Genomic DNA, 27,702 nt, shown 5'->3' on the forward strand with positions numbered 1-27,702 from the left:
ATACATTTATTGGATTTTCAAGACAAAAATAAGCATTTTAACTTTTATAGTCCGTCCAGCATCATTCAAATTATTTACAGCGTAACCACTAAGTTTATTTACAAATTTCGTTGTATATTACACTAAAATTCATAAATATTATTATTAAGGAATAGATAAATATTTAGGTACTTATCTAGATTTCTCTACTTTTTTGTTAATAGGAAAACCCGCCCGATTTATTAACTCTTATAAATTGTAGTTAAAAATATTTCTTAAACTATAACACTGGATAAACCTATAGATTAGTTATTAATATTGTGCGGAACAACGACATGCAATTACGTATTAGTATTGTATTTACAAATATAAATAAAATAAATTATAGCCTAAATAAGCTGGCACATATAACATGAATATTTTGAAGTAGAACCTCCTTAATACTAGCATCCACTAGATATCAACTAACATTTTTATTATACTAAAAAGTAGGTATATTTTATCGACAATTATAAATATAAAAGCTTCTATCTAATATTCACGTTCATAAATATCTTCGGATAACTTTCAATCACTCATCGTCGTAATCTTTATATCTAACACCTTCATATGTAAAACATTTATTCAACATTTATGAAAAAGCTTGCTTTTATTGTAATTTGTTTTATATGCTCGTAAATATTTTATATGACACTACCTTAAAGTTTTAAATCTTTAAGCTTTGACATTAATGGATAATGGAAGTATTATTAATATAACAATGATTATTATTATACGTATAATAAATAATCGGGTTCATTTATTGAACCATAGTCTAAACCAGCCACTCGATGGTGGGGGGTTTGGCCTGCAGCGGCTGGGGGTACTTGGGGGGGTCAGGTCACAGGCTGCAGAGCGCCTGCTCCGACGGCGGTATCGATGTCTCCACAGGTCGCTTGATCGTTCTTATACGCTGCAATTAGAATTATATATAATGAAACAAGTAAAACAATAGAAAGCCGGCCCAGTAGGAAAGCGAGAGTTGACGCGTTGAGTTTAGTAGTTTTGTCTTACCCGGGATAGGCAACTGCCTTTGCTACGCCCTTATATAAGTATAATCCTCGCTTTTACGTATCTACCTTATTCCACTGCATATCCAGCTGATATTTCTATTTAATGGTGCTGGGATCTATTTTGTTGCATATTTTTCTATTCTATATAGAAGTGTTTGCGTCTATAGGCAGCAATGACCACTTAGAATAAAGTAGACTGTATAGTAGTATACAAGTATGTATGCTACTTCAATTTAAAAAAATATATGTAGTGGTATCTGAATATCTTATTCCCGAGCCACACTCACATGAGCCAAGCTTCCCGGAGTGATGATGAGCTTGTAGATGATGTAGAGCGGGATGCAGGAGACGGTGGTACCGGTCATGACCCAGCCGACGGTGATGGACCACGGTGGGTACACGTACTCCGTGCCCAGCATCTCCTCGTGCGCCAGCACCGAGAATACGAACAGCACCAGCAGGAACACCGGGCTAGGGAGGTGTCATCATCGTTAATAAAAGCTTGTAGAAAAAAAACAGGACATACTCGTAATAAGAAATCGAAGTTCTGAATCGTTGTTACAAGTGAATATTAAGTTGAATTTTAATTGTTTACCATAGATTTAATGTTTTCGTTACACGTGCTCTATAATTTGAATTTTAATCAAGTCAACAAAGAAAATAATAAATATAGAAATTGAAGTATAAATAGTTTTAAAGTTGCTTCGTCAAAATTTACCGTGAGTCTAACGAACAACGTAAATTGCGAAGAAATATAGGTAAAATCGAAAAGAAAAAATATTCATGATTTTTTTTGTAGTTTATGGAATCTAAACTTTACTGGTCAATTTATACTCCATGTGTCATACAGCCTTGAATCCGGGTTGAAGCCTATGGTTAATTAAAAAAAAACACGTTTCTCTCTTGGATGAATCGCTAGATGGGACCAATAGAGTAGCTCCAACCATGAATTCACAAACCGTTCACGGTCAAATGCATTCCCACCTGATATAGGACCAGCAGGCTCTCCAGAACCACCCGGGCGTGTGTCCCAGCATACTCTTGACGTCTCGCGAGAAGCGGTCGACGCCGTACACCCAGCAGACCCCGGCCGCCTCCGCGAACACCACGAACAGGATGGCCAGCCCCGGACCGTACACGTTCAGCAAGTTCACCAGGTGCACTCCTCCCTGGATACAATGAATTTTATAGGGCCGGGTAGGGTTCTAGCGTTCGGGTAATGTAAGATACGTAATTAATGAATTATAATACTTAAGTTACAGCACCGAACGCTATTTAATTTTCTATATCAACTCTACTCGTATATGTAGATAAATAAGCTAGTAGGTTTTTATTTACTCGGAGTTCGGAGTTCAGGTTCGAGTATTTTTAATTTTCTATAGTATAATTTAAAAGGCAGTGATAACCTCATAGTTAAAAAATTGAACTCTCAATCGAGGTGTCCTAGGTTCCAGACATGACCCTCAGATTTTTAAAATTAATTACCACTTGCGAAATTGTGAAGAAAATGGGTGAGAGTTTAAAAGAACTTAAGGCAGTAAAAATTTAATTCAATGTGTGTGAGTAAAAAAATATAATCACATAACTATCGAATTAAATTAAGAACTACTTATTTTTAAGTACTTATCTCATTGATCCCATGTTAATATAAGACATATTGTCGAAAAATCTCGGTACCTACAAATGCAAAGCAATACCTCAGATCTCAACACCCAGAAACAGTGCAAATGAATCATCCGCTATCTGAGCAAGAGGCGATCGCGCGGTCATCCCCCTAAGTGGTGGTAATGAATAATGCAATGAATACATTCCCGCCCCAGATAACACGGGCTATTTATCGGATTCATTTAACACAAGCCACTGTTTTTATTTGTCTTGGATGTATGGGGCGTTTCACAGATGGAGTGGAAACTCTTCGTTTGTGGCTCTACATTTTGTATCTCTTAGGTTTGCTGCCCTTGCTGTATTTATTTTAAAGTTATTTTTTAAGAAAGTCAAGTTTATACTAAGACTTTATTTTTATTTCATTATTAGTCCATATGCTGAACGCAGTGACGTCGTAACATCAATTCATATTACTTTAAAAATGGCATTAAAGAGAAACAATAACAAAAGTTCCACCAATCATTCCATTGTACTTATATCGGCTTATTCAGACGATTGAAACTAAATGACCGGTCGTAGCGTAAGCCTGTCAGTCATAAAGCATATAGTGCTGACTGGCAGTGAGGTCGAGGATATAACGTGGCATGAGATGTGGATACCGAGCGATAGGGAATTAGCTGCCTTACGATCGCTGATATCGTCGGAATGAACTTGGCCTTTGCTTTATGGCTTATGGGGTGATGTTATGGCCGATCCTGTTTTATTTTGATTTTCGTCGAACTTAAGATTTGTTTTTGTTCGACTGAAACATGGATAAGACAATTATTTACTCAATTACGTATTTAACAAAAATAAGTTAAGTTATATCTAATAGAGGAGAAACATGATTATATGAATTAAATGTAAAATTGTTTAATACAAAATCTAGAAATACTTACATAAGTAGTTGTGGGCAGGGCACAAATGTAGATGAATAGGAGCAACACAGCGACAAATATCTCCCGATGCCGCCCCAGGACTCGTGGATATTCGTCACATAGCGCAGTGGTGACTGCTTCCAAACCTACAGTATTTTACGAAAACTTTGAACTTATGTTTATGGTGCTGTTGAAGATCATTAAATTGATTTCAATCTGGAAGTAAATCGACGAATGACGTCGACTCGATGCACCTCTATAAAAATGTTTCTATTTTCATACAAATATATTATTGTGCATTCAAAAACCAACAAGAGTATGTATGATGTGCATTTATTATTTGATAATAATATAGGATAAAGAGCAATTACTTACTTACTTACAAAATGTAGTACACAAATATTAACAAAATTTTCCAAACGAATTTTACCTCCAAAAGTACTATCCAGACCCAGAGTGATAAGCATAAGGAAGAATATGATAGCCCAGAAGACGGAGCCGGTCATGGTGGCGATGGCCTCCGGGTACACTATGAAGACCAGGCCAGGCCCCTCCAGCCCCACCTCCTCGATGCTTTTGTTTTGTACGTGCGCCATGTAGCTGATGAGGAATGTGGAGATTATCGAGATCTCATTGTTGATTCATACATATTTTCTACTGTTAGAGAATTATATTTAAATAAATTATAATTTACTTTTTGATTTATTTAACGAAAATATTTTTATTCGTAGAATCATAATTTCGACTTTTATCGTAGAAAACATTTAGTTAATTTGGTTATACATAGAACAAACAAAACGAATGGAAACATATTAAATATTAACCTTGAATGCGTTTCATATAAGTTACTCGAAATTAAACTTGTAACTTACCCCAAGACGGAGAAGATAACGAATCCAGCTAGGAAGCTAGTGAGACAGTTGATGGAGGAGGTAATGAGGGCGTCGCGGTAGCAGTTGTTGTTGAACTTGTTGTAACTGGACAGCGCCAGCAGGGTGCCGAAACCGGGACCGAGCGAGAAGAAGATTTGGGAAGCCGCGTCAATCCAAACCTGATAATAGTAAGTTATATAGACATCGGAATATAGTGTAAGATAATAAATATTGCTCCAGTTTTAGATTTTCTCTGGAAATGAAAAGAAGTGACAACATATTGCACTTTCTAGTTGTGTTCTGATAGATAAATCTTGTACAATACCTTGGAAAACATGATTATGATATGAAGTAAGTTGACATTTTTTGTTTGAACTTTTACCTTAGAGTTTTGAAGTTTGTGCCATTCAGGAGTAAGGTAGTATCGGATGCCCTCAGTAGCGCCAGGGAGAGTCACTCCCCTGGCCAAGAGGATCAGCAGGACTACATACGGCGCAAGAGCTGTCACCCATACCACCTGATGAAATGATCCACAGGTTATTTACGATCATATAAATCTAGAATAGATTTTAGTATAGCAGGCATTTCTAACACCTATGCTATTTATCTGAAGATACTTACCTTTCCAGCGCTGCGAACCCCTTTCCATAGTGAGAAGTAGACGAGAACGAACACACCGAAGACACACAAGGCCAGGGACGGTTTGATGGGGCCCATGTCATCCAGACCGTTAGACCGGTGCTGCTCCAGAACATTGCGCCTGTTTTAACGATGGATTAACATCAGATTCATGTACTGTACAGAATTGATGATACGAATATCAAAAATCGACAAATTGATTGTTAATAACGAGCTTAAGTTAATGAAGCAGCGTAAATTCGACTGTATGTTGTTATATTAAATATTCATGAGCTTATTTTTACAAACAGTTAAGTTAAATAACCCATTTTTGAAGCGTCAGCAACATCTTACTCAAAGAACTCCTTAGCCGGTGTGCTGGAGTTGGGGTTGATCTGCGGGCTGGTGACGGGGGTGCAGAGCGGCGTGTTCCAGGTGTTGTCGCAGCTGGTCCACGGCAGCACGGAGTTGATGGACGCCAGAGACGCCACCAGGTAGTACACCGCCCAGCCGATGATGGTGTTGTAGTACATGCCCATGTAGATGTCGATCATGCATATCGCGTAGCCTACACCTGGTGATTATAATCCATTTAAGGGAACCTTGCCCGACTCCGGTGGTAATAACACCTCTGTTATTTTGTTTATATATATAACCATTGTGTTAATACAGCTTGTGTTCGTAATTGCTCATAAGTGACCGTTACGAATCCATTCGGAGCCACGTTAAACTAATGAACCCGATTTTAAAGTCAACACCATCTCCACAGAGAAACAAAAAAATATTAAGTGAACATAAAAAAAATGTAATACAATATATAAATGCTAATAGTATTGCTATGCGTGTGTAAATTTTAATGGTACTTTAGTAGATTTGAAATGGGATTAGTGGGTAATAAGTGGTACCTAATAATCTTAGTTAATCAATTTTTAAACTTATCGTATAAGTTGCTGCTGGTGTACGGTTTTATAAAAGTTTACAGTCGATCACAATGGATTCTGGTATAAAGTATTATTTACCGTTATTTGAATGTCCTTTCCTTTCTTTATTATTAAATGGCGAAGAGATAATTAATTCTTAAACAATGAATCGTCATAACTGCGTCAACAAATTCATTACTAACAAATGGCAAGTAAACCGAATCAAAGCATTCATCTCTTACAATAAATCTCCAAACCAGTTAAAATCGAATTATTCGAGGTTCCAAGTTTGCGCGGCAAGCGGCGCCATGTTTGATAGAATCAGCGCCATCTGTCGCCGGATAATCAAATAAGATCGCATCGCGCGCTAATTAGTTTATACGTCTCGGGGCTCGATTTATTCGCATTGATAGCGAATCTGTGATTAATAACGGATTTAAATCACGTTATACGCTTCGCATGGATTTATGGTTATTGTATGTTGTTAATTTTTTGTACAAAGTTATGCATTATGTAGATTTAAAAGCTTCGTCAACGGTTATTGAATTTTACACACAGCATCGAGCAACTTCTCCATTTTATTTCATTTGATTAATGAGTATAGGATTTGTTTGACCGTTTAATTCGGTTAATGATACTGACTGATACTTATCTTCTGGATTAAATCTCTTTATTGGCTCCTATTATATTGATGGTATTTTAGACGTCACACATCAACAAATATAACAAGTACTGTACAACGAACTTGTTTTATTTTTAAATAACACCGAAATCTAAGCTTGAATTAGGAGTCTATTTGGTTACTCTATCAATGTGCTTCGCTCATAAAGATGACTTCAGACATTTGATTGCGTGCGATAAGGAAATGTGACGGAAAATGATGTATGCGACATCGATACGCAATGTTTAGGAAATGCGCGCAGATTGCTCGCGTGATATCGCATGCAATGTTTACGTTTCGCATGTTTACATGTGTACTCTTACTACGAACGCTTAATACTATTTTTACGTATAAATTTTATTATTTTTTAGTTGTGGTACATATCTTAACTTACTGACATTTTGCCTACGATGTTGAATATGAATGATATCTGAAGGTGGTAGAGTTCTGGTAGAACGAAATACGGTCACACTTGTTTAAGTCTTCCAGCAGCAATGTAGCGCTCATATGTTCGCGTTTGCGGGTGGAGGATATTTTTAGAGATATTTTAACTTAGTGTCCATCAACATATATGATCGAATTATGACTCCTCCTCCATTCACATTTACAAATCGTTCAACTAGACTAAACATCGCATATTCATTTATATTTATTTTTGCAGTTTTGATGCTCCAAACGTACAATTAACGTTTCTCTTTGAATTAGGGGGGCAGCCAAGAATAACTTTTTGCGATAATTTAAAATGAACTTTTTATAATTATCCTGCATTCCTCTCAAATAAATCTTCGTGTAACATCGAAAGATGTCCGAGTTCCGGCATAAAATAATTAATATTCTTCCAAAAAGCAAGTTTCTGGTCGATTGCGAGTTTTGCGTTTAAAGGTTCGAAGTTCCGCGAGGGATGTCCTGATTGGTCAAATTACCGCGACGGGAGATGCCCACAGACAATGCCAATAGATCACGGACGGAAAAAGTGAAAGCAAAGGTAGAATTTTGAAAAACTCACAGAACTAACGGTTTTTTAAGAAAAAACCTACAAAATGTTATGATAGTGTCTTACCAAGATGTTAAGAAAAGTTTTGTACGTACTTTTGCTAGTGACTCTTCTTTTTTGGTATATTTGAACCACTTAGATTTTATAAAATTCAAACAATATACTGATCCAAGACTGTACCTGCTTACTTTTAATCAATATAAATTTTTGATATCTATAAGTCTATTCTAAATTAATGTATGACGCTACATGCGTGTATGACGCGACATATTCTGCTAGCAAAATTGTATGAAGATTAGTTGATACATAAATAAACGTTTGCATTTACAATATTACAAAGAATAAGGGTGGTATTACATCTTCAACATTTATTTAAGTCTTGGAATAGATACAACACGAATCGCATCGAAGGAATCGCAGCTCATTCAACACACATATACATGAGGTAACGGTTAGTTTTAAACGTCGATCGGCAATGAGGCTGTGCTCAAATATTTGTCGAACAGATCGCGGGACTTACGACTTCACCCCTCGTTCGAGACTTAAGTGCTTCTCGATGAGGCTAGTCAGGACTGTAAGCTTAGAGATACGTGGAATCAGAAGTCAATTTCGGAGTTTAATTAAAAATTGTACGTACTGAATTTATAGAAAAGCGTTGTATTAAAGTGTCTATTTATTTTAAATTAACTGTGTATTCCTAAATTTTCATTTCATCATAAGTATTTACTATATCAACCGTAAAATCTTCCACGTTTACACGTAAGGGACCACTCGAAATATGAAAAGTATTATAAGACTAACACAACTACTATACTTAATCTAACATTGCATTGCAATTGCAATGTGTCTGTGATATCAAAGATGGTTTATGAGTATGTTGATTCGTAAGTATGCAGTTATTTTTAGTTGAGACAGGATGCAGCAGGTATGGTACTTTTTAGGTGTATTTGATATAAAACTCTTCAGCTGTACGAAAATCTTAAATTATTTTCCAAGATGATGTAGAGTTTCAGTTACAACACAAAACTAGAAGTAAGTATCCAAGAAAACCTTCAACTGAACTCAACACAAGGATATGTTAAACTATCCTAGTGTAAGTGCGTCAATCGGGACCAGTTTCATACATTTTAATCCCATTGAGCAGCGGTCCATTCTTCTGCGCTAAAAGCATTGCCTCTTGTATATTTATAAAGGTCAGCGACATATATTAAGCAGCTCGAGCCCCACTTGATCTGAAGCACTTTTGTTTCAGTGAAAAATGGAGTGTAAGGTAAAGCTTTCGAAGTTAATTTACTGTGAATCTAAGATTAAAAACATTTAAATTGTAGCATGTTACATTTTCTCATGCTAATACGATATTTATTTATCGCAATATTATAAAGGAAAGGACGTAATTGTACCAGTTGGAGGTGTTATATTGCTTGGTTAACTATGTCTGCGAGGGTGAGGTGAGGGCTCGGGGATAGCTCGTAGCATAAGATTTCATACATACCTACTATTCATACTACGATTTTACACATACCGACGCAATAATTGTAATGCTTGTTAATAAAAAAAAACAGTTGTAACTTATAAAAATAACTTCAAGCTAAAAAGATGTTCTCTCGCCAGAACGAAGTTAGTACAAGTAGTATTTTACTTTACAACATCAATGTTAAGTATTTATGTAATGTATGTTCTACTTTGAAGAGATATACTTGGTTTTTTAATTTCTTAGAAAAATATTAAGACTATAAAAAACGCGAAGGTTTCTTTAAGCATTGTATTGATCTATTACAACATCCATACAAACATTTTTCTACCAATTTCCTGAATTATAAAGTCGAACAATGCAGATCATCTCACTGATTAGCAATATTTCGATTCGCTCCGACAGTCCTCCAGAGAATCGCACGGGAAGACTGAGTTCCCGGGGGACCGAGTCTATCACTCAACGTTTAAGTAATTACGGTAGCTGTTTGTGTTTCGGAAACGGTATTTTGTACTACAGATCGAGTTCAACGATAAGCTGCTAGTATGTAGTTTTATATCTGTTACATTTTATAAGCATAGGTTTTCGCGCTTTTAGCAATGGCTTTCGGACAATTAGATCAATTTTATTGCAACCACGATAATATGCTCGATATACTCGTGTACCAAAACTTATACTATAATGAAATATTCTAGACGAATAACGAATATAATATGTAACTAAAATGTAAAGTTTACCTCCTTAAGCTAAGGTAAATCACCTTTAAATGTTATTATTTTTGTATTTTGAAGAATCTTAACTTGACTATAATTCTTAGACGACTTGATGATAGTTCTTAGACGTTCAGCTTTGTCCGTTCTATGAGTTGAATTACTAACCAATTCATTTGGTAGTTACGAAATTAACTAAAGTACCCTTACCACGTTTTTACGTTTTGACAAATATGATTGTTTTGGTATTTGTTTACGTATTCATCCATACAATTTCCAAGTGCTGATATAATCCGCTAGGGGCGCTGATATAGTCATATTTGTCAAAACGTAAAACTCATGGTAAGGGTACAGATTCGAAGCTACGTAGCTACACGGTAAAAGGTGCTACGGCGTAGCAAGATGTTCTAACATTATCTGCTCGTATGAAAGGACTAAATACTTTTGCAGTAATAATTTTATCCAAGTAGGCATGTTTATTCAAATTGAATCGCTTTTACGCATGTTGTGGGCGGGTAATGATACTAATAAATTGTTGTGTGTGTGAGAAGAGAAAGTTGTTTCTTGTGACTCTTGAATTGGGCGGTAAATCTTGTTATTTTTTTGTGATTTTTATACTTATTATCATTATTCAATTTTAAAATGTTTACACTAGAATCAGAGAAAATGTAATAATTATCTGTGATGCGTAGATGTTTAAGTTGATTTTAAGTTGCTACAATTTGTTGTTTCTTTACTTCTGGTCTGAATCTGGTCTGACCAATTCGAGTGTCTATGAATATGAATTCTGGTGTGCGTTACAGATATAGAAAGGCTACCTTTAAGTGCAGGACAGATCCGTTTCCAGAGAGTGAGGCAGCCGCAGCGGTGGTACTGGCCCAGCGCGAGCTCCATGAAGAACAGCGGGAGCCCGCCGAACAGCAGCATCACGCAGTATGGGATCAGGAAAGCACCTGCATAAAGAGTTTGAGTAGATATGCTTTGATATACATATGCTAAGATATACAATCGTAGATATCAACACATATAAATTCGAAGAATCTAAATTCATCATCATGACGTATCGTGATCCGGAATCCTTCATATCTGTCGTCTGAAAAAGTTAATTGAGGGTGTGATGTGAAAAAAGGTAAAACTGTTCCCAAGAGTCTACCAATCGACCTGCCATCGTAAAGGTGTTCGTCCCGTTTTAATCGTTGAGGAGCCTTGTTGTACTTTGGAGACAGCTTACCCATTGAAGTAGATTCCAGACCAACTCTTGTGAAAAAATACCGACATGCAAGGAACATGATAATTTTGCAGTCATATTCAGTATTAACAGACACTTGTAGCAACAATCGGTCAACAACTCACCGCCGCCGTTCTGGTAGCAGATGTAGGGGAAGCGCCATACGTTGCCCAGGTCCACCGCGAAGCCGACCACCGCCAGCAGGAACTCCGCCTTCTTCGCCCAGGTCTCCCGCTCGCGAGGAGGTGTCAACGATACTACGATGGATCTTGCTTTTTGGACCTGCTGTAAAAATAGGTTAACTGAGGCCCTTTACGCACTACATGGATTTCTTGACCAGGAAACAATCCCAGAACCCAATTAGTTTCATACCAATATTACGATCACTCCGCTATGCCTATTCACAATAAAATCTTATTTTATTTTATTGTTTTACTAGAAACTTTTTAAATTATGTTACTCAGTTCACATAATGGTATTGTAGGCATTCAATGCATCAAATATATATTCATACAAAATAACTATCTAATTAACGTAAAATGTACTAAATCTGTATATCGTACACGTATTTGTATTTAATGCCAAATAACATTAAAACACACACTACAATACAACTAATACCCGTTATTAATAATCAATCTATCTAATGTTTTGCCTGCCAAAGATTTGACGATTTCTGCCTACTATAAGTTGTCAAATTTCGATCTTTAGAAGGCAACATTTAAATAATAATAATTAGATGTATATATGATGATTGTGCGTATTTCAATTAGAATTTCCTATCAACATGTCTCTATCAAAGTTACGGATTTAAGTTATATCAACGACTATGACTTAATTTACTTATAGAGTAGAAAATATAGAGGTGTTTGGTGCTCACGTTGTTGGGCGGCGGTGCAGGCGCGGGCGCGGGCGCGGGCGCGGGCGCGGCGGCGGGCGCGGCGGGCGGCGCGTCCGGCGCGGACATCTCCGACTCCGCACTCTCACACTCGCCGTTCCGCCGCTCGAGCCCTGGGCTCTGGCCCTGGAACACACGCTTGTGGTAACGTCACCTTAGCAGGTCACCCTAATCACACATACGTTCACAAATCTTTACCCTTTTCAGTCGGGTATAAAAGATTGCAGCCATTCAAATGTAGCTAAATGATTAACTTCCATAAACACTGTAGATATGTACATATTGTTCTAATACGAATAAGCGATAAGAATGATTAATTATTGAAAAGTACTGTGCACGTCGTCGATTGATTTGCTGTCAACCTTAAGCATCAGTCAGCAAAACTTAACGTATAGCTGACTCCGCGAATAACATTTATTTGCACAAAAAATCTTTCGTACAACCCTTCAGAGAATCGGGGTAACGGGTGTTGTTACGAAACCCTTAGTTAAATCTAACCTTCCCAATAATAATGTAGCATGATGCAGCATTATTTATGATTCGAAGAGCGATACTATTCTGGGTTTAATGTACCCTGCGATTTTGAATAGACATTCTGGACTAATGTCCGATTGAATTGATATGTAAAATTATTTTGAACTAAAATAGATTTTGGTTTTCTTTCTTGAGTTTAGGCAACTTCGATTTTGGAATAACGTACTCGTAATTTATACTTTTTGGTTATTAAAATAAGGATCCAAGGAGTCTATAGTGCCAACATTGATAGGATATAAATGTCTATGGATATGATTAACGTAAAGACAGATATAAATAATAATAGGTAAAGAACGCTTTACGCTTAATCCCACACTAGGGTTTCTCCTGTTTCGTGGATGTCATAGACACACACAATAAATAAAATATAAACACCCAGAGTGACCCAGACCCAGAAGAGAAATCTAAAGTAAGATATACGTCTAGCTGGGGTCGAACCCGGAACCCATTGCATGCCAGACCGGTATGATGACTGCTTGTCCCTAGGATCGTTAAACATTTATATAAATCATCGCCAATACCCCATATTGTCTCGTGGTATCATGTCTCGATTGTAGAGTTTAACTCTTCGATTTCAAAATCCTATGACCACAATTTACATGTTAATACTTTTTTAGTAAATCGTGATTTGTATACCTAAAGAGGATTACATGTATCTGTTTACAAAGAAGTCTTTGTGATTTAGTTTAAAAGCTTCACTTTGAATAGTATTATTCATAAGGTCAGGTTACTTTACAAATTACTAACCTTTCATAATATATACATTTCATTTAAAGGGTCACCCGTTGAAAAGAACTATACTGTGACAGGACGATTCCGAAATACTTTGAACCTTTCAAAGTATATGAATAATCAAAGTCAAGGTACTTGTTACTCGTTACTACAGGATAATCCCGAGATAGATACTTGGAATCTCAAAGTAAACTGTTTCTATGCTTCAGAATAAGGTGATATATTAAAATGCTTGTTTAAACGAGTTTCAGAAGGTCTGTTGTGTTCTTAATATCATTTAAAAATGCTTTTTCTTTTTTGCTTTGTAGGGTAAAAAGGAGACTTATTGTTTTATAATGTTACAAAGTTAGTATACTGTATTTTCAGTTTTTCTAAGTGCAATTTCAAAATAAATAGTGTATTAAATGTTGAGTATAATACAATATATTTTTCAAACGAAAGCCTAGAGCTTATGACTCTATTATTAAATTAGAATGTATTTAATGGATTTTCGAAAAAAAAAAAATCGAAACAACATTACACCCGCGTTAAAACAATTTCTAACCAAAGAGACCTAGCGACATTTTTTCAAGAAAACCAGTTCCCTACACGATAAAACTTTTTCAAGCCCCAGTAATAATTAACAGCAAACAAGTTGTCGAGTTATGTTTGTGCCCGCGGCAGATTGCTTCGCAAACACAAATAATGGTCGCGCTTCGTCGCTTGCGGGCCATTCGCATTTAGGATATTACGACTATGTCGTATGGAATTAAGGTAGTACCAAGTAGTACATTTAATACCTAGTTATATTTGGACATCTGTCAACGTAGCTGTAAAGAGGATTGAAATTCTATCCAAGGCTGGCTGCGGTTCCGTTGTTATGTGTGAGGTGTGACTGCTGTTAACAGTGACTTAAAGTAGTGGAACAGGTGACTGCTGTGGTTCTCCGTGTGCTCTTAGACACTCAGGGCACCAGCCTTAGATGTTATAATATTTACTAATAAGTTGAAAACAAAATAGAGAGTTCAAAATTACTTATTTAAGGTATTTATGGTTCTGTTGCGGAAACAGTTTTTTTAAGTGATAAGAGAATTGTATCGTGATAAGATAGACATTATTATTCTACCGTCTTCTACCGTAAGTATTTTGCAATATACCTTTTAAAACATAATTATTTCGGTCTCAAAGTAGCAGAACGGAAGTGATATAATTTAAACAGTACTCGAATAAGGAACTTATCCCATTCATGTGTCGATATTAATACTGTTGTGACTTTTAAGCTGCCACTAATTAACCCCGGAGACGTTTAAATCCACAATTACTGAGTTCTCTGAAATGTATGTTTTAGGTACCTCTCAGCCTGTGTGTCGTTCGACTTTTTTATATCTAAATATATATAACTCAAAGGTGACTGACTGACATAGTGATCTATCAACGCACAGCCCAAACCACTGGACGGATCAGGCTGAATTTGGCATGCAGGTATATGTTATGATGTAGGCATCCGCTAAGAAAGGATTTTGATCAATTCTACCTCCAAGGGCATAAAATAGGGGATGAAAGCTTGTATAGATCTTCTTAGTTAATAATATTACCTCGTAACATATAAAAAGCTCGCTATAAAAAGGCAAAAGCTCGTATTATATAAGGAGGGAACAGACATGCAGTATACTTGATAGTAACTGTCTGTATGTACTGCGTCATATAGATACCTGTAATTAACCCCCCAATAAGATCAGCCTACAGTTAAGATTGGCCAAAGAAGCGTCACTACCCCTGAATATTAAGTTGAATCGGATAAGTATGTCTCCCTTGCCACATCCTTCAAAGCAGAACACAGCTCTTACAGAAGCAGGTGCGACGGTGGTGCTTTCGGTTTGGAACCACAAACCTACTGAGTTTCTTACCGGATCTTCTCCGTGGAGGTCTTGTTTCGATCCGGGACTAGTTTAAGAAAAAATGTTATAACTAACAATTTGTAAGTGCTTCCATAGGTCTGTATAGAGTAAATATATTTCATATCATTTCAAGGGGTTCCACCATCTTTATACAAACTCTTGTGGTCTGACTGCGGCAGCACAGCGAAGTACCAACTTTGTCCTCAGCCTGTATCCGATTATTGATAAGGTTCCTTGACTTTGGATATAAGACTCCGTGGTTGGCAACAACCACTTAACATCTACGAGTATGCGTTAGTTTTCTGCTGTCATTATAAAAATACAGAAATCTCGAACAAAGAGCAGTTATAGAGGAAAGTGGTGTAGTTTTATTTGCAATCAATTTAAGTCGTTTAGCGTTGAGCGTGAGCTGTTAGGGTCTATCAAGATAATGCGATATGCGGGACCCAATAATGAAAATAGACAATGGGTTTATTGTTCTTAAGTTAATTAGAATGAGATGGGCGGACCGCTAAATAAAAGCCATTTGTTGAATAGCTTCGGAAAAATATATAAATGTTTGCTTCGGTTTTCGTTTTGTTCTTCTTTCGGCTTCAACCATTTTGTCCACTGCTGGGCACCGATTTCTCCAAAATTGGGAAACGTGGAAAGTACGCTACTACGCTCGAATAGAAATAAGATGTTTTTCTTTTAATTTAATCGTATTGGGTATATTTTTGTTACTTTTTTTACCCTTGTAAATTACGGAAGCTTGTTTAAGAGGCTGAGGGTAACGGGTTTGATTTTCAGACAAAATAACTATACATCTAATTTAGATTAGCCCTTATTTTAAAATTTAATTTTTAAGTGAACTTAGGACCTTGATCTTTCTATTTGAAACTTCAGCCACAGATAATAAATGAGGTGTCGATCGATTCTGAAAGTTCCGCGTGCCACATTAGTTTATAGTGGTGTCGCGGTTAACCTTATAAAAGTAGCTTATGTCAACAACGCTATACAGCCAATAATAACGCCATTTTCATAGCTTGGTTTGTAAACTATATGTTTCTTACTTTTCAGTTGCCATAATAACATTTTTTTATAACGCAGGAGTAGACAAGCATGAAGTCCACCTGATTTACCATCAGTTACCGGCTACTGCCGCCCATGGCCATTGGTAATCAATTCCAGATAAGATTAGATTCCTAGCTAAGGTCGGCCATTAATGTGCCGCTACCCCTGAGGACTAAGCTGAAATGCGTCGTACAAGTTACCCCTTACCAAACCCTTCAATCCAGAATACAGCAGCGCTTAACTGCCGTTATTAGGCATACAAAGGTGTAGCGATGATGCCGTCAGAGTCCAACCGAAGTTATTAGAAAAAAGCGTATCAGTGCCTTGAAGAGTTACATTTTAAAATGTTAAGAACACATCCCCGTTGCCAATATAAGAGACACTAGGGGATTAAATGCAAAACATCCACGCAAGGGGCCGCATTGTGCGCTTTACGGCCGACTTCAAACGTTATTGTCAATAAAACGAGTCGCCATCATTCATGGCCGGCTTAAACTTAAATGGATTCGCTTACATGAGGTCTTTGTAAGGTTAAGTTGTTCAAGATAAGTAATAGGTCTGAACAAGCGTTTTGTTCTCATTGGTTTTTGATATTTTTGAAATAAAAAGTTGTTTAAGGGCGTGGTGCTCTTTTTGTGATGGGTAAAATGTTAAACTCGTCTCAGGATCACGTGCCCTGATCGAAAATTCTTAAGACGGAGGACGGTATACATTTTTAATGTAATAATTTAATGTAATATAAATTGTCCTGTTTGTATACGATAGCGCCTTAATTGAGTATTATATTTTACCACATAAATGATAGCACTTTAATATTGATAATTAAAGCAATTGTTACTAAATTATTCTCTAACTATTCCCAAATATCAAAAATGCACAACGTTAATATTCAAGGTTTCACTTCTGCCGGCAGTCTCGGAGTACAACCCGTTGATTTTTTTAACTGAAACAGTTATGTATTAGGAAGCTGTGACAGTTATATAGAGGTGAGTATGTAGGTACGTGGCCAAATACACCGATCCGCCGATGTCTAAAGTTGTTCATATTTATTTGTAACAAATTAAATATCATAGAAAATATGCATTCTGCTATTAACCACGCTAACGGTGCCAGTACAATCTGTTACGAATATTTTAATTATTTTTATAGGTTTATTAAATATTAGGATACATATTACATATTAGGATATTGTTGATGGCTATGCATAAACGACATTATATTAATTATTCCTGTTTATATGTCACCTATGTTGATAAATGTGAAAAATATTGTATCTATATCCAAATGCCACATCGAAATCGTTACAGCAAACAAACGGACTGCATTCTCAAGTACTGCTTCTAATTTATAAAAATACTTAGATTGTTACTCCTCTTCGTATCGATGTACAATGATCATAATATAATCTTCGAGAAGAATATAAGTTAAAAGTATTAAATGAATAATGTATTTAATTTTCAAAATATCTAACTACGTTATCTATTCCAAACCCTTTTTGTTTGACTTTAATTCTAAATTACAATATAAATCACTTTTACTTAACTTTATTTTATGTATATTTGATTGTTTTATATATTTTTTGTTAAGATTTTTTATTTCCTGGTGTTTTATTGACATCTTATAATCTTTAGTTTGAATAAATAATATGTTTTATTTTACGTATTTTAGCCGATTTAATATTAAATATAATTATAATTCAAACTCTATCAAATTGAAAAAAATGCGTTCAAGGAAGGTTCAAGGTAATCTTTGTATCGTGAAATTATTATAATTTGCATGTCGTTTTTGTGTAACGGTCTACGCGTTTTTACGCACGTAAAAAGTGTAATTTAAAAAAAAGCTTATAGATAATCCTACGCTACATTCCTAATTATAATTTCATTCGTTCCAAACTACTCTGTCAACATTATTATCGGTGGTATAAATTACGAAAGAAAATATATTTTCAAAAGAAGTAAATTATTTCACTATTTATTTAGGCCTGTAAGATGAATAAAACTTTATATTTTAAATCAAATATTACATGTGAAATAATGTAAATAAATAAATTATTGCCATAACAAATTGACATTTTGTAATAAGATTTCTTAAAACAATAATGCTTCTAAAATTTTTGATCTAATCTAGATATCTATGGTCATAATTATTAAAAAATACATAGGGATCAGCCTGGCCGGAAAAAACCCGAAACTCATGCGTAAAATTAGATTTAGAGACTGCTCCGCTACATTGTCATCCGCTTGTAATTTACACCACCCATACTTGGAGCGACTATGCCAGGCATTGTGGAGCACACGAGGCTACGTCGGCATGTAGGCGCATACCGTCCGCCTAGCATAGCTTTGCTGAACTTGCGACGTTGTATCCGACCTCCGTACACTTGTGTTAATATTTTGCATCATTTCATATACCATCTTACGTAAAGGACCTATAATTGTTTTTAAATACAATTACAAACATAGTATTCTTAACTATTTATTTATGGACTTATCAGTTTAAATTTTAAATTAGATAAGCCGCAATCTTGTTCCGCTTTCGGTATCAAATTTGTTCATCATACTACTGCGACGACGAAAAGGCATTTTTTTTGCCGATTCATCATTATGAAGTCATTGTCGCACAAGTGACCAAAGGTCTTCTCTTAGAATAAAGAAATCATAGTCGAACTAACAGCAGCAATATTAAGGGGTTTATTTCAATGAAGGGTGCATTAAGACGGATTGATCTCAAAAAGCTGCACCTGTATCAGGTGGACTGCAAGTTTGTTTATTACATCAAAATCAGAAGAAGTAATATCATATCCATGTATGATATGTAACATATTTCAAGCCGTTCACTATCTCGCTTGGTATGCCACTCTATCCCAGGATGATACAAGAGTAGATAAATGAAGCGGTGTCTCATTACAACTTGAATGGAGTTAGTAATGACGTTAACTAGTTCGGACACGAGCCTGTATGTGTTATGAAGTATCAAACAAGACGCGAAATAGCCTAGTGGTTGATACCCCTCTCGAAGTTCGAATATCAGGAACATGCATCTATTTTTCAAAGTATTAAAGTATTGCCCTATGAAACAGAAAAAACAAGCGTCTATGGTATTGCCCTAACGATGAAGTAAAACACCGTTAGTAAACTCGCATACCAGGGAGATCTTTAAAAAATCTTCAAAGGTTTGTGAAGTTTACTAATTCTTACTTGGTGGGCGCGGAGGATTATGGCCTAATCATTCTCATTATGAGAAGCGACCCGGGCCCAACAGTGGGACAGTGATGGGTTGATGATAATAATAGAATATCGGCAATCCGGAGTACTGATCCAGAGAAATGTAAAAACTGCGTCAATTTCCAGACACTCACGTCACAAATTCCAGAACTCCAAAAGAACTATACTAATTGTAACATTTAAAGTGTGTACATCTTATCCAATCTTTCTAATTCTGAGAGGAGTGTTACGAGCGTCCCGCAGCGGTACAGTACGCCCTAATGTTATAAAAGTACTTGGCATAACGTAAAATCTTTAATTTTATTAAACATTCAAGTATTCCAAGTTAGCAACAAAAAACTAAAACAAACATTCTTTCGTGGCATTTCTTCAAAAACCTGGCCGTTTAAAATGTTTGCAGGAAATGAATGTAATAGAAATAACTCTTTTAGTCGGCGCCAAAAATCAGGGGGAAAAATGCGGTGAAGCGTGAGTCGCGAGACTGTGTGGTTCCGTCAGAGTAACACTGTTTCTGACCTTATTCTATTTCGTTTTGGCATTTTTATTATAAATTAGTGTAATCTTGAATTAATTTGCTTATGCTCTAGTAATTTGGTTTGGATAAGATTTTGGTTTGGTATACGATAGTTTTGTCAGAATGTAAACGTGGGTGTTCCTGTAAAATTCTTAAAGGATACGGATTTTATCGGTCATATGTAATAAGGTACTAAATTTTACTGAATTATTTTAGTGAAGATACCCTCTGCATACTAAACTGAAATAGTGGAAGCATTTCAGTTTAGTGTGTGCAATAATGCGGAGTACTTTATTTAATAAAGTGTTCTATGACCATACGTTAAATATATTCGCTATTAAATTCTATTTTAAATGATTACCATGACTTAAAAATTAGTAAATCAATTTGTAAAAATATATCTACTAAGTAGAAAGCATAAAATTCAAATTTATTTTTATGGCAAAATATGTAGTATTAAAAGTTCACATCACATTTTTACAGAACCCTGATAAATAGTGAAAGTCCGGCATAGCGTGCCTGAAGCTTCCATACTTCGCTTTCACTTTGAGGCTGTCGCGACGGATTCTTACACTTTAATATTACTTCAAAGGATTTACGCGGTCAAGTTCACTAAAATGTTGCTTTTTTCAACTGTTCCATCCAGTAGCCGTGTTTTGAATGCTTTTTATTTCTTCATCTTATTCATTTTGTTCATCGTGAAGAATGTTTAGGCAAAAAAGTTCTAAGACATTTTAGAACTTGAAAAAAAAAGATATGCATAGAATATATTTTTTGTTCAAAAATCTGTAGAATTTCAATAAGAATTTTTTATAAAAGTAATGGTAAGAACCATAGGTCAGTTAGTAACCCTTAACCCTAGATAAGAATAAAACTTTCTGAATTTGACTATCGATACGTTACTACCCCTGAAAACTATGTTTTTTTACGGGTTGATGAGTGCAGTGCCGCGATTTGTTTCGGTTACTGAGAGTTCGACTACACATTCCGATAAATTTACGTAATTTCGCTTGTGATCTTCCATATCACGGGATATATAAGACTACCTGTATTCCTGCTCGATCCGCTTGTGAACATTATGAATGATTAACACTGCTGTTTAAGACGAAAATAGAAGGTGGGGTTGAAGGGTTTACACCACTGACATAATTTAAATATACTTGGCTTACTAATTTTTCGGAGTTATTTCTTTAATGGGAACATGTAGTTCTTTCCATGTTTGTGTGAATCTCATAATTTTGGCCTAAAAACTTAAAGTACAATAGTATAGGACCTGCACTAAATGTCAAGGGGTAACTCATTGTGGTGGTGAGTCCCGTTCGAGATCTTAGCATACACTCGAGTGCGTCGCTGCAGCTCTCGTGGTCATAAGCGGATTAAATGCCATAAGAAAAGTATTTATCGAGCAAAAAAATTCATAGGGTTTTATCATTTTACTGTGTCGTTGTCACTGATTTTAAAATATTAAGTGCTGTGTATTGGCTGGTCTGCGTTTGATAACGGAGACATATTTATCAGATGCGTTCAATCTTAGTCCTCAGGTGTAGCAGCGCATCTGTGGCCTCAGTTAATGAAATGAAGTAAAAATATTTATTTTGTATAAACACTTACAAACTGTCGTTACAATATTTTTTCTTAAACTACTACCGGATCGGAACGCGACCGAGAAGTTAGGGCTCAAATCTTATCTGGGGTGGATTACAGACGTCCACGGGCCACAGAGAACCGAGCGGAAGGTATAAGTTTGCTATTATCCGAAAAAATCTCTCTACAGACGATTAGCAGTCTAGGCATCAGTATAGGCTACTAAATATATACAATTATACATAGACGCCGAGCACCTCTACGCTTAAGCTACCAGTTGATTAAACGATTGTAACCAATAGACGATCGTCTAGTAGTAGTAGTTTAATAAGTCATTTAAGCTGGTTAGCTGGTCAGCTTCTTTGGTGCAATTAACTAGCTCCGTGTACCAATTTTTAAGCAAGACATCATAGATTAGTAAAGATACTTCACCGCCTTGAAATTGAATGAAGCCACAAACGGCTTATTAGTATGTTATTTTTTTGAATTCTTGACAAATAAAAACATTTTTAGAGAAAATTTACGAATAAATAATTAATACTGCGTAATTTACATAATAAATAAATAATTATTTCAAATATTTTAGGGACATTTTAGCACGGAGACGTGGCAAAACTTTTTTACGCAACTATTTCAAAACTGCTTACATTTTCTTGTCAGGAGTGAGTAATCTTTACTAATCTATGCAAGACATTAAAAATTTTCAGATGAAAAATTTAGAACCCATTTATGACACAGAATAAATAGTTATATTTCCGTTCAATTTTAATTTGAAATTGTAATTGTAAAAACTTACACATTGAGATAGTACTTACTTTATTTAAAATCACTTTAATATCAATAAAAAATTGATAGAAAATCTTGAGTAAACTATAAGATTGACTATGGACATACCTATTAGTAGTATTAAATTTTTAGGATCCCGGAACTTTTATCATTAATCTTACGAGCCTTTTCATATCCTAAGGACCAATCTTTCCTGCTGATAAATTGTGATAATAAATAACGAAGATCCCTTTTTACAAGATATTGTGCCTATTTAAGAATTCAAACGTTCTAGGACTTTTTAGTTGATACGGTAACGGCGCGTTAGTTATTTAGATTTAGATACTGTGTACAACGGACCTAGTGAGAAGACTCAAACGGACTAAACCCTTTGAGCTTGTGATATGACACAGTGTACTGTTAGTGAAATAGTGATAAGTGAACATTATAGAACACAAGAACAATGTGTCTACTGCCTTATGCGTTAAAACAAAGAAGTGCAGTGTCAGAGGCCGCCACCTTCATTATATGATTATTTAGCAGTTTAAGTTAGCGTAGAATTACTAATTAGTCATAAATTAGGCTAGATCGTAAATAATATAAAGTACCTATTAGTCACTTGGTACTTTATACAAAGAAAAAAAAAAAAAAGATACTGTGTAAGTAGTTAGGAGAAGAAGATTATGTTTTTATTCAAATAGTTAAGGAAATGTTAAACTACGATTTAAATCAAATAATTTATTTGCAGTTATGTACCTGTAGATCATAAAATGCTACAATACGATTTATTTTCTGTACTCTATCATACTCGGTACTCAAAATACTTTCGATCAAATTATCGTGACTATTGTGTTTCTTAAGACTGACTTGTATTTCCTGTGAGCTCAGTACCTAATTCTAAATACGAAAAAATTTTTTAAACTAAGAGTTTAAAAATATTTTTAACTAAACACGAATTATTCGCAAGAAACAGTGTTTTCTGCGACCGGACGAGTAGCAACAAGTCCGCAACAGGTGACTTTGGTCCCTTCAATGACAAAAGCGTCCTGGGATTAATTGGGAATGTGGAAAATTTGCGAAATTCTCTTGTAGTTTCAACGTCATCTGAACATATACCCGTAGGCTCTACCCGTAGTATGTACATGAAATTTAAAATATTAAATGCCTTACATATGAATTAAATCTTTCTTATAAATTATTTAACATAACGTCACGTTGGTTAATGTACGAATTATTTTATTTTTCTCAAGAGCCCCTGTCACTTGAATACCTACATTTTAAGAGTAACAAAAGATCATGCTACCAAAGCAACTATCAATTGTTAACGTGCCTTTTCGCTCAATCATATAAGCCTTACTATCCCTGAAGACTTAGTCGGAACGTTCTATTTTTATTGTACTGATTTCTCAAAAGAGAGAGTATTTCAATTCGTTTAATTACGCGCTACGATAAATTATAATAATCAAATGGAACAACCCTTTGCAATCTGTAGAAATCACCATCGAAACACCAACTTCTGGCTTGAAATAGCAGTGGAAGCGTTTCCGTATCCGTATTTTGCTTTGAAGTTTGTATGAAAAGTGATAAGGAAACATGCCCAACTATGGGATTAAATTGGGCAAAGACAAAATGAGTCTTACCTTATGTTTGAGTAGTCGTCAGCGTTCCGGCGAGAGGAAGCTCGTGTCGAAGCGTAAGAGATGCGTCATGCTGCTGAGTGTACCGCGCGGCGTCCGATGCAAGACTGGCGGCGTGTGGTGCCGCTGCCACGAGGGCCGCGGTGGGCGTGGTGGCGCAGGACACGCCCCCCGCAACAAGTGATCCCAGTGGATGCTGCGCCGGTGCCTGACTTCCTATGTAGTTTTAGGCGTGATGCACATTGTTTCAACGAATACTTCTTCTGATACTATTCTTTTAATGTAGGCAGCCTGGTCGGTGTCGACAAGCTGACATGATTAAATATGCTATGGATTGTACCGTAGGTAAGAGATAGCAATGCACCTGTGGCTGACCGCAGGTAGGTACAGTAGTACAGTACAAGTAGGTACAGTAGGTCTAAAGTACTATCTGAGATCGATAATAGATGTCCACGGGCAGCAGTGGTAACTTACTATTAGGATTGCATACTTGTTTGCTTTGTAACTCGCACCCTTCGAACCGGAACACAGAAGCACTTAGCAAGCTGTTATAATATATAGCAGAAGTAGGTGAAATAGGGTGGCCTATGTCGGACCACGTAGAGTTTTACCACCAAGTTGATATATTATATTTAACACATTCGTGCCTAAAATAGAATCAGTTTATCAGCACAATATCCACAAAGGGTTTTATAGTTAACATCGAGATTCAAACTTTACTTTAGGGCTTCAGCAAAGGCTTCAGTCCCTTCCTCTTAGTGCTGACATTGAATACGTTTTGTTCTGTCACAAGCATTTTCAACCCTGACTATATTTCATTTTAGAAGAAAGTAGAAGACTTTCCACCTTTTCATTAAAGTCACACGTAAATAACGTCACACCCATAGCCTACACTTGTACTCAATATCGTGGGTGATATACTTACATACAAATGATAAAAAGGCAGATCCAGATGAGAAGTTTAAATTCCTATTACTTATCTACCTAACCGGGATTGAACCTATTCTCGAGGAAAGCTAAGCATCGGGATCCAGCACGCTGAAAATTTAAGTAAGTAGGCGCTGCCGTCTATGAGGATCTGTAATCCACTCTAAATCGGTTTGAAATCCTGTCAAAAACCGGCTGGAGATGCGCTGCTACACGTGCTACCACTGCGGGCTAAGTTACCACACTCATTAAACAAAAAATCTTATATCTTGATTTACAAGAATATCGTGAAAATGAGGAACAGATAAAAATCCCACTATTCTATTCCGAACCTTATGTTCAGCCGTGGACCTCATCACGACACGCCCCCACGGTGTGATCTTCCTTGATTGGACCAATCACTCGAAAAGCTACCATTTTTGCCGTATTCCACTCTCTATTAATGTTATTCTTCGCTTAAATATACAATAGATACAGCTGAATTATATTCCTTAGATATTCGTTTTTATTCAGGCTTCTAATAAAGTGAGTGCTAATTTGCTTTATTACGAGTAAAGTGCATTAGCGTGTTGCATCAAAAGTCGCGATAGAATCGTGGAATAAAGATCGACTTGCTATAGTAAGGGACCGATACTTAAATCCTAGGTATACACTGATTCTGCGAACATAACTTTGACCTAATCTTGTTATATGCTGCTTGCTTAGAACATAGACATAGGAAGGAATTCGTGTAAAGATTCGTTGTGAAATTTTATATATCTTAATTTTTAATAATAAATTACATACATGTATCTAATTTAATAGCAACTAATGAAAAGTTAAATAGCTACTGAGAGACCCTTTCAAACTCAAATTACAAAAGTGCATAATTTTTGGCTTTTTGATGAAAAATTAACTTCCTTGTTTTAAAGGTGAAGATAAACGAGGAGGTAAGGTTCTCAAAAATCATGTGAATAATACCAATCTAAACTTGACAGCTCGGTGGACTATCCTTAAAACTCCCTTCATGCTGAGGTGATTCTAAGATGATAGATAATTGTTACAAATATGCTTTACTGTTTCGACAATATAAACCGTAACATTACGATATAATGTAATTATAACCGGTTTAATAGATGATAATTACAGAAGCAATGCTAATCTTGCAGATTAATAAAACATTTTATTTCCTTGAACCTAGTGCAGAAGCGCTACGCCACTGCTACGAGTTGCAAATGGGTATATCATTGATTAAACCGACCTTTAATTTAAATTTAACTTGCAGCTTAAGGTGGTAGAACCCTTTGTGGTTCCACTCCGGCGGCACCACCGCCACACCTATTTCTCCCTAAAAACAGCAGTGTTAAGCGCTGTTGAGTTCTGGTTTGAAGGGTATTACAAGGGAGACATACTTTTCCGAGGGATCTAATTTTATCTAGGGTTGATTATCAATGTCCAGGTAGTTGCTTGCGGTAGTTGCCACTTACCATCAGTTGAACTGCATGCTCGTCTGCTACATTTATATTATAAAAAAAATCAATCCCAACTTGAAAATCACGATACAATACCTTCAATCACAGATAGGTCATGAAATATTGGTCATATTGGTACAAACCTCCTAAGTATTTAGTAACAATAACTCTTCAGTTTTTACCTACAGTACTATTTATATATGAGAAATGTTATTCTAAGCTGTAAGTTACCCTTTTGTACGTACGAGATGATACGAGCCGGCGGTCAGATGCGGGCGTTATCAGCACTATGATATCATGTAACGTATGACATGTAGCGAATATTTAATGTCGCTGTAAACATTGATATACTGTCCATATAGACTCAATATAAAGATATATATATAATTCTCGTGTCACAAGGTTAGTTACCGTACTCCTTCGAAACGGCTTTACCGATTTTCACCAAATTTTATATGCATATTCAGTAGGTCTGAGAATCGGCTATTTTTCATACCCTTAAGTGATAAGGGTTGTTCACCCTTAACATTTTTTTATTTATATGGCAACACAAAGATTGCCGGGTCAGCTAGGTTTTTATATATGTATATCCAAAGACCATCAACGTCTTTCTTTCAAATAAGTTATGTCAACCGTTATATCTTGTAAAAAATACGATTTATTACAAGTTTTTATTTATTTTATTGTTAGTTCGTGCCGTATTAGTATGCAAAATTTCAGTTAAAATGGTCAGGTTAACTGAAATTTTGCAAACACTTTGGGTTTCGACGATAATACATGATTTGCTCCGTGACATTATTCTAAATCTGAATTGAAAGGGTTTTCTAAAGAATAAACCTTATTATTCCAATTTCTTAGGTGATGGAAAAAGTACTTAGCTAGCAATATTTTTACTCATTGCTTTTATGTTTGCGTGTTTTTTTATATGCAAAAACATTAGCAAAATTCCATAATATTTCCGGGAAGATTAGAATCGTAGTGAACATTCGCGGTCCAAAAACGCACTAATCAATCCGATGTTGAAGTCGACACACAGAGAAACCATTATAAATATAAAGTTAAGGTTAAAACTTGTGATTATAGTCGTGTTTATAAATTATTAGAATAATACAATTGTTGTTACAAAGTACCTACTTTCTTTTTTTTTCTGCTTATTGTAACAGTTCCAGAATGCAGATGAATCCAGCTGTTAGTGAAGGTCATGTAGATGCCTTGTGGAAATAGTTACATGTCTAAAAATCTACCTTATATTATCCTGAAATCATAAAATATCAGACGGCACATTAGATTAATATATTAATAAAGACTTTAAATTAGCTAAAACAACTAATTATTTATTACATAACATATAATTGTGTATATTAAATACGATAATTGTGTCCTATGGAGGTTGCCGTGAAATCAAAGGCAATTTAGGATAAATATTACACAAAAGCTTCACAAAGGTGGTGGTTATAATAATGACATAATTGTGTTTGT

General features: G+C 35.7%; 1 protein-coding gene across 1 annotated transcript; it reads right to left on the reverse strand.

Moving 5' to 3' along the window:
- Positions 1–357: 357 nt before the first annotated feature.
- Sert (serotonin transporter) lies at positions 358–23,943 on the reverse strand. Its single transcript, XM_073092850.1, has 13 exons — positions 23,849–23,943; positions 11,908–12,051; positions 11,153–11,309; positions 10,618–10,752; positions 5,398–5,617; positions 5,047–5,185; positions 4,808–4,942; positions 4,426–4,604; positions 3,984–4,153; positions 3,575–3,699; positions 2,016–2,200; positions 1,319–1,502; positions 358–931 (listed from the first exon to the last, which is right to left on the reverse strand). The coding sequence occupies exons 2-13, from the start codon at positions 11,992–11,994 to the stop codon at positions 860–862; spliced, it is 1,788 nt and encodes a 595-aa protein (XP_072948951.1). The 5' UTR covers positions 11,995–12,051; positions 23,849–23,943; the 3' UTR covers positions 358–859.
- Positions 23,944–27,702: the final 3,759 nt, after the last annotated feature.

The sequence above is a fragment of the Epargyreus clarus genome, unplaced genomic scaffold (assembly GCF_041222505.1).
Source record: "Epargyreus clarus isolate Ecla_fem2 unplaced genomic scaffold, WU_Ecla_fem_2.2 ptg000004l, whole genome shotgun sequence".
In the NCBI taxonomy this organism is placed as follows: Eukaryota; Metazoa; Arthropoda; class Insecta; order Lepidoptera; family Hesperiidae; genus Epargyreus; species Epargyreus clarus.

Coding starts and splice junctions, on each gene's coding strand:
- Sert (XM_073092850.1), bottom strand. CDS start 11,994: ATGTCCGCGCCGGACGCGCCGCCCGCCGCGCCCGCCGCCGCGCCCGCG. Junction 11,310..11,907: donor CTGCACCGCCGCCCAACAAC/GTGAGCACCAAA, acceptor TTTTTACAGCAG/GTCCAAAAAGCAAGATCCAT. Junction 2,201..3,574: donor CCCTGCCCACAACTACTTAT/GTAAGTATTTCT, acceptor CATTGTATCCAG/GGAGGAGTGCACCTGGTGAA.